Raw genomic sequence first — 8,837 nt, forward strand, 5'->3', positions numbered from 1 at the left:
TAGGGTCACTATGAGTTGGAACCGACTCATGGCAATTAGCAAGAGCAAAACAAAGACATTTTTGGTTGTCACATCTGGGGAAAAGTGGTTAATTGCTAATGACATCTAGTGAATAGAGGACAAGTATGCTGCCTGTGAAACATCCTACAATGTAAACTTTTAAATTTATAAATGAGAAAAGGGAAGCTCTCTGCAACTGAAAGCCATGTTAAGCCAGCCTCAAATAAAGACCATGAAGCTAAATCAATAGCATTTACATAAAGGCAAAGTCTAACACACTCAAATTTTTATGTGTGTTGTCAGTAACTATCTTCAGAAAGCCCACCAGCTGCTCCTCAGAAACCCTATACTGCATCACAATGAATAACAACATCAGTAACTTTAAAGTTGAAAGAAATATGCCACTTTTGTTGAATTATATGTAAATTCTGAGGGTAAGTAAAGAAAGAATATGTATTCAAAGTCAGTGCTTTCTCCTAGCCAAATAACTACCATAACCTTTCACACTGATTTGGATTTCCATTAAGAAATTAACATGACAAGCACAGTTTTATTATAAATCACTTTATATACTACATAGAAGGAGTTATCATTTCTTCCTGAAGGTGTGTTACAAGTAATAAAATGTCACATTATTGGAAGCATATCTTGTTTTCCCTGATTGCTTGTCTTATTCTTTGAAGTTATTCCATTGAATTGCCCGCTTTGTTTGTTGGGTTTGAAATATTTCGTTCCACTATATTTGTGATGATCTGACTTGTTATAGGTAAACAAACTGAAATGAGCCCAATAAAATCAGCAGTAGGAATAATTTCTTCCTGTTCTGTAATAACCTCCTCTTTCAGAATAAAAAATAGTATATAAATTTTGTACTTAAGCATCAGTGAGGTTTTGTAAATGGCAGAAATGTGCAATGAAGTGAAATGTCATAATCGTTTATTATTTTTAGAATGTTGATCCAGAAACATAGCCAAATTCATTCAGCCTCTGTATATTTAAGGATGAAATTTCTATAACTTATCACGCAGCTTCTGTGGTACAAGTTTTATACATTCTCTGCTTAAAATTGTAATCACAAACCAAACTATGCAAACCAAGAAATATCCAGTAGGCATGATGCTGGAGTATTCTACCCTTTTTAAGTAACTATATATTGTTTGCTCTAACTCACACAGTATATTCAGGATTGCTTAATACTAAGTCAGGCATAGCATCAACATTTTACAAGCTCAGCTGAAAATAAATTTTGCTTTATCGCTTAACCATAGTCTGAGTTTGACTCCATATGTTCTTAATAATCAATTGGTTATCAAGTAAGTGTAGTTTTGGAGCAGACATTCAAAGCAATCACCAATATTTCATTTTTCAAAATGTTAATGTAACTTGGTATTTCATTATATACATTTTAACTGCTTAATTTCTCAATGGCACTAAACAACAACAATTTCTGAATTAATACCAATTAATTTAATGTTATTAATTTATATAATATTTCAATAACAATTACTAAATTCCTATTTTGTAGTAAGACTCCTGGTGTGGCACAGTAGGATTAACATTGGACTCCAAGGTTAGATGTTCAAATTCACTAGCTGATCTTCAGAAACCCTTTATCGTGTCTTTTTGTGTCGAAACTGAGTTGACGGCACTGTTCTCTTTCCAGACAATAAAAAGATGACTAAGATACCTTAGGAGTCCTGGTGTGGCACTGTGGGTTAATGCACTGGACTTCAAAGTCAGTTTGAACGGCAAAGTCGGTGGTTCAAGCTCACTAGCTGCTCCTCAGAAACACTATGCAGGGTTGATATGGGTCATAACTAACTTAACGACACATAACAACAACAAGATACCTTAAGGCTCTTTAGAGATTTTCCAATGAGTTGGTACTATGGATGCAGGAAAAGGTGATTAGGTGAGCAAGGGACAGGTGAGGTGGGTGCCAAGCAAGCAAGGAAGGTAAAAGATTTAAAGAAGTATTAGAATAGGAATGTAAGTTCAACAGATAGAAAAATTAGGGAAGCACATTCCTGGTCAAGGAAATAGTATTTGCATGAGCCATGCATAATTAAAATAATTTGGAAGATTCTGAGGTCTATGAGTAATTGGTTATCTGTGGAGTGCTGGGTGTGTTAGGGAAAGTAAATGAAAAGACCGAACCTTGGAGAGGAGGCAATGGTGCAAAGTGACTCAGAACTTATACTTTTGTATCTAATTTAGTTAGATTTTAATCCTAGCTCTACTCCTTATTAAAGGAGCCCTTGTGGTTCTGTTGGCTTAGCACTGGGCTGCTAACCCCAAGGTCGGTGATTCAAACCTCTCAGCCACTCCATGGGAGAAAGATGAGGCTGTCTACTCTAGTAAAGATTTAGTCTCCAAAACCCTAACTGGCGGTTCTACTCTTTCCTATATAGGGTCTTGCGCTGTAGAATAAGCACTGAACTGTATACTGAAATGTCAGCAGTTCCAACCCAACAGCTGCTCCTTGGAAACCCTATATACAGGGTTGCTATGAGTTGATGGCACTTAACAACTGCGACATTGAAACTGACTTAATGGCAGTGGGTTTGGCTTGGGTTTGGGTTCTGCTCCTTATTCATTTGTTCCATTTTCTTAACTCTAAACAGAAACCTAGCACACAGCTTAGAGTGAATCCTCAATAATGGAAGCCAGCACTATAGCACAGTGGAAACAATAAACAGCAAGTCAAAATAGGAATCCAGACAGAAAGGGATTGCACTAAACTCATATAGTTCCTACTGCCATGGAGGTGGAAACCAAGAAAAGTATTTGGGAAAGATTTGGAGGTAAAATGAACAGGATTTAGTCACCAATTTATCGGTGAATGGTGAAAGAAAGGGAAGTGGCACCAAAGAATATTTTGAAGTTTTTATTTTTGATGATCAGGATTCACAGGAAAAACATGCTTAGTATTGACATTTTTAAATGCTACATTTACAATGTTGTTGTTGTTGTTGTTAAGTGCCATCAAGTTGGTTCTGACTTGTAGCAACACTGTAAAGGGTTTCCGAGGAGCAGCTGGTGGGTTTGAACTGCTGACCTTGTGGTTCGTAGTCCAGTGCTGGTGTTATAGCACCACATTTACAATGAATAATTTCCATTTCTAGTAATATCTGTAAAACAGGGAAGTACATATCTGCTTGTTCATGAATGTGAGTAATACCTAAGTGAAAGAACATATGACTGCTTAAGTATAAAAACAAGTTTGAAATCTTATGACTTGCTTTATACAAAAAGACCAGTGATACAAGTTGACTCTTTGGTTTCTTGTTCATGCCAAACAAAAGCATAATATTCACATGGCGCCTTGTCTCTATTTCTTCCAGGGTCCCCAAGGACCAAGGGGTCAACCTGGGCCTCCGGTGAGTTTATTTAATTTTATATCTATTTATCATTTCTGTTTATATGCTTGCTTTGTTTTAAATGTGTACTAAATATATATTTTTAATTTTTTTTGTTATAGGGTCCACCTGGAACACCGGGTCCAAGAGTAGGTTTGCTTGGTTTTTGTTTTTGTTTTAATTTATTATATTACGTTAACTTTTTTTTTTTAAGTTTTTACTGTGAATTGAGTGATAGTTTACATGGGAGAGCATCAATTTTACACTCATCCTATCGTATTTCGTTTCATTGCAATGATTACAGTACACTCCATGCATCATCATTCAACAGTATTTGCTTCTATTCCCTCTGTTGTTGTTTTTTAATGTACACAAAACATTCAAAAATATGCAATCATTTAAACACCAAAGAGCACACTCTGTGAGCCTGTCTCCTGGCCATCAGCATACAGCCTTTTTCTTTCCATAAGTCTAGAGTCCTTAGCTGCTCTGTCTTTCTGTGCCATCATCTCTGCCTCCATCTCTTGTATCACTGCTTCTGTGGATAGGGTCCTACATTCTGCTTGTGCTCTTCTCCCTTGATGGTAAAACTTCTACCTTTACAGTTGTGACACTAGCAATTAGTCATGTTAACAATTACTTACTATTGAATTTTAAGAATCTTATCCACATCTCCTTTCACCAGACCCATCTGGACAAGATGAAAACTATTCAGTGGGGATTCTACCTTCCCCTGCACACTCTGAAACTAAACTCCATCTTGAAAACTTGTAAGCCAGTTACTTCGTGCCTTTCTAGCTACCCATTTTAGGTAGCCAGTGGTTAAGTTGCCCATGCCTATCAATCCTGTGTACAGAGGGGATAGGATTGATACTTGATGTGAAGACTCTTTCCCTCTCAGTTGGTATTTTGAGCTACTGCATGCATAAGTATAGGTCAAGTTCATCAAATTGTAGCAATTTATACTTGTTTCCTTTATCATGTTTTTTTAAATCTTCTTCTAGACCAGTTGTGATCATCAGGCCATCAAAGCTAGATCAAATGGGTACTATCTGCAAGTTTGGGCATTCTTGTGCCTCTCTCTTCACTTCATATCAGCTGGACATTTCACTCTCAGCTCTAGACCTCGGTGGCTACGTTGTTGTCCATGGGCTCAGGAGTCCCCAGGTCTCACCACACTTCAGACCAACCAGCCCTTCCTCTTCTCTCTCTCATCTTCAAGTCGACGGGGATCTATGAAATGTGACCAAACTCAGCCCAAATCTTTATTGCTGCCTTTCCCCCACTTCCACTCACCAGTAGACCTACTTGGTCGCCAGCAAGCTTACATGCCTGCTTATGTGTTCCCTTTGAATTTCAGTCTTGGAGGAAGGTTTGTCCTGAAGGGACTTGATTTCTTGCCTTGATGGCTCCCCAGTGAACAACTTGCTTGTTCTTATAGTAGCCTATCAAACTGCCATTTTTGTTTTAGATATTACATTAACTTTTGAAAGCTCCTCATTTTAACTGTCTTGTGTTAAAATGTGCCCCTCTGTGTTTCGTTGCTAATATGATCTAGACCTGACCCACCTGTACTACCTCAAAATCAAAGCCCCAGATGTCTTACCTATAAAATGGAAAAGGTTGCTACTACTTTCTTGAGTGGTTATCCAGAATTAAATAAGAAGTAGAGTACTCGGCAAAGCTCCTGACATATAATAAGTGCTCAAAAAAATGCTAACTCACTCCACTTTTTCTACTCATTGGTCTGTTTCTGTTGTTAAGTGCTGTCAAGGTGCTGTCGACACATAGCAATCCTGTATAGGGTTTCAGAGGAGCAGTTGGTGACCTTGAACTGCCAACCTTGCGGTTCAAATTGACTTTGCAGTCCAGAGCATTAACCCACAGCACCACACCAGGACAGTTTTTGTTTTTGTTTTAATTTATTACTCCCAGACCTAGCCCTCCTTATTTAAAATGTTTTGGGCTTTTTTTGTTTTTGTTATTGTTGTTTTGCCACTCAGAGTTATCAACATCTTAGGCTCTAAGTGAATCCTTTTCAGTTGGTAATGACTGTAGGAGCCCTCACACTTTTAACATATTTTCTTATATTCTATTACAGTCTAGAACTTGCAACTCTTAACCTTTGAGGCACTGCTTCTGTTGTTTCAATTGTTATCTCTTGACCTCAGATGCTCTAAGCTTGGTCTTCTTCATGCTTTCAATCAACTTTCAGGACTTTGCAACCTCTAGGCTTTACTGCTCCCTACAAATGATCTTCCTTAACCCCCACATTAATCTATGTAGGCATACATCATTTTATTACACTTCAGTTTGTACTTTGTGGATACTCTGGTTTTTTGGTTTTACAAACTGAAGATTTGTGGCAGCCTGGCACCAATATCTCGCAAGCATCTACTGAATTTGTGTCTCTGGGTCACAGTTTGATAACACTCACAATATTTCAGACTTTGTCATAATGCTACTTCTCACTTAATAGACTGCAGTGTAGTGTAAATAGAACTTGTATATGCACTAGTAAACAAACAAAAACACAGTGCCACTTGCTTTATTGCGATACTTTATTTCTGTGGCCTGAACCCAAAGCCCCAGTACTTCCAATGTATACTCCATTCTTACAATAGATTTTCATGTAAAAGAACAAATAGTTATTGAAAATATAAGAGTTAGTGAATTGGCAAATGTTTTGTAATGTATAGTCTTACTACAATTTAAAAGAAAAGAAAATTCATTGATAAGGTTTTCAGATTCCAACTAACAGTTCAGATTGCAACTAGTCATTAAGAAACTACCATTTGCCAAGGTTTGGCAAGTGGAAAAGTATCCACAATTATCTGAAAATGGTATTAAAATATTCTTTTTCCAACTACTGAAAAACAGAAGCAAATATGAGAATCCAGCTGTTTTCTATTAATCCAGACATTAAAGAAATTTGCAAAGGTATAAAACAGTAACACTATTTTTGCTTTTTTGTCTTGCAAAGTACTTTTCATAAAAGTTTCTATATATTAACATATATAGAAAGTTTATTGTCATTTTAGAGGTATTAACAAATGAATAGATTTAGTAATTGATTTTAACATGGTAATTATCAAAAGTTATGATTCACATTAAAAAAAACAAAACTCTTTAAGGCCCTTAATCTGAAGAGTTTGAGAACTGCTATTTCAGGTTTTCTAAGATTAAAATCTTTAATCACAAATAAAAGGAGCCCAAGTGGCACAGCAGTTAATCACCTGGAAACTAATGTAAAGGTCAGGTCAACAGTTTGAATCCAGCAACCACTCCATAGGAGAAATGGCTCAGTCTACTTTCATAAAGATTACATAAAACTTACATTCTTCCCTGTCCTAGAGGGTCACCATGAGTCAGAGTCAATTTGACAGCAGTAGGAATCATGAAGAAGCAAACAATTCAAAAGTATAAAGTTGGCTACTGTTATCATATTGAAATCATTGCAAAGAATGAGTATTTCGGAACTCTTAATTGTGCTCATGAGGAACTTGTACATAGACGAATAAGTAATTGTTAGAACAAAGGGATACTGAATGGTTTAAAATCAGGAAAAGTATATGTCAGAGCTATATCCTTTCACCATACTTATTCCATATGTATACTGAGCAAACAGTCCAAGAAACTGGATTATATGAAGAAGAATGTGGCATCAGAATTGGAAGACTCATCAACAACCTACAAATATGCAGATAATGCAAACTTGCTTCCTGGAAGTTAAAAAGACTTGAAACACTTACTGATGAAGATCAAAGATGACACCTCAATGTAAAGAATAAAGAATCCCCCAAATTTACAACTGGACCAATAAATAACATCATGATAAACCAAGAAAAGGCTGAAGTTTTCAAAGACTTTATTCTGTTTGGATCCATAATCAATACTCATGGAAGCAGCAGTCATATAATCAGACAACATATTACATTAGGCAAGTCTACTGCAAAACATCTCTTTAAAGTGTTAAAGAGCAAAAAGGTCACTTTGAGAATTAAGGTGCCCCTGACCAAAGTGGTGGTATTTCACATATGCATGTGAAAGTTGGATAATGAATAAGAAGGACCATAGAATAATCGATGCATTTGAATTATGGTGTTGGAGAAGAATAGTGAAAGTACCATGAACTGTCAGAAGAACAAATAATTCTGTCTTGGAAGTACAGTCAGAATGCTTCTTAGAAGCAAAGATGTCAAGATTGCACCTCCTGTACTTTGAACATGTGGTTAGGAGGGATCAGTCCCTGGAGAAGGACATCATGCTTAGAAACGTGGAGGGTCAGCAAAATAGAAGAAGACCCCAATGACTGACAAAATGGTAATAGTAATGGATTCAAACATATCAACAATTGTGAGGATGGCACAGGACCAGGCGGTGTTTCGTTCTGTTGTACATAGGATAGCTATGAGTTAGAACTGACTCAAAGGCACCTAACAATAACGTTGTTATTAGGAGGGACCAATCCCTAGAGAAGGACATCATGCATGGTCAGCAAAAAGAAAAATCCTGAATGAGCTGGATTGGCAGTGGCCGAAACTATAGGCTCAAATACAGCAACAACTCTAGTATGGTGCCAGACCAGGTAGTGTTTCATTCTGTAGTACATGATAGCAACTGACAGCAGCAACAACATTGTTTAGTATTCTGTAACATTTTCTATATTTAGTGTCAATATCCTTGTGTGACCTGTGCCAACCATCTTCCCATTCATATAAACATGCTGATCATAATTATGTAATCTGCAGAGAACATTTTAGGCTAACTCTTTATGCATCTTGATTAGGCTATGTTCCTCTGGCCTCATAGCTTTTGCACACACTTGTTACCTCTGCCTGGAAACCTCTCCACTCTTCCAAAAATTCTTGCTTCTTCTTCAGATCTCAGCTCAAGTGTTACTAAATCAGGGAAGCCTTCTTGACCTATGCCTTAGGCTGGGTACTCTAGAAAAGTAAAACCAGGGAAATTCACTATACTGTGTATATATATATACATGTATATATATATGTATATTCAAAGGCTCAAGCTCACCAGTTGCTCTATATATATATACATATAGTTCTATATAAACTTCAAAAAAAATTTGTGAACATGTGGATTATGAAAAACCTATGCATGAATTTCAAATAATGTTTGCACCAAAGTAAACACATCCTAACTTGTTATAGGAGACCTAGTGTGGCACTGTAGGATAAGAACTGGACTGCTAACCACAGGTGGACTTCTTGGAAACCCGATACAGGATCACTATGAGTCAGAATTGACTTGGCACAACTTAAAAACAACTTGTTACAAGAAGTTCTGGCATATTGCTATAGGATAGGCAATGAACTGTTAACTGCAAGGTCAGTGGTTCAAGCCCAACAGCCACTCCTCAGAGACTCTATGTTGTTATTGTTGTTAGGTGCCATCTGGTCGGTACTGATTCATAGTGACCCTATGCACAATAGAATGAAACACTGCCTGATCCTGGGC

The 8,837-nt window shown here is 37.0% G+C and overlaps 1 protein-coding gene across 1 annotated transcript in view; it reads left to right on the forward strand.

Moving 5' to 3' along the window:
- COL24A1 (collagen, type XXIV, alpha 1) overlaps nt 1–8,837 on the forward strand; it is a 562,513-nt gene that overhangs the window by 531,351 nt on the left and 22,325 nt on the right. Inside the window, exons 52-53 of the mRNA XM_006831073.1 lie at nt 3,345–3,380; nt 3,482–3,508. Coding sequence (XP_006831136.1) covers nt 3,345–3,380; nt 3,482–3,508 — 63 coding nt within the window. The remainder of the gene's footprint in view (nt 1–3,344; nt 3,381–3,481; nt 3,509–8,837) is intronic.

Source organism: Chrysochloris asiatica, unplaced genomic scaffold (assembly GCF_000296735.1).
Source record: "Chrysochloris asiatica unplaced genomic scaffold, ChrAsi1.0 scaffold00002, whole genome shotgun sequence".
Lineage (NCBI taxonomy): Eukaryota > Metazoa > Chordata > Mammalia > Afrosoricida > Chrysochloridae > Chrysochloris > Chrysochloris asiatica.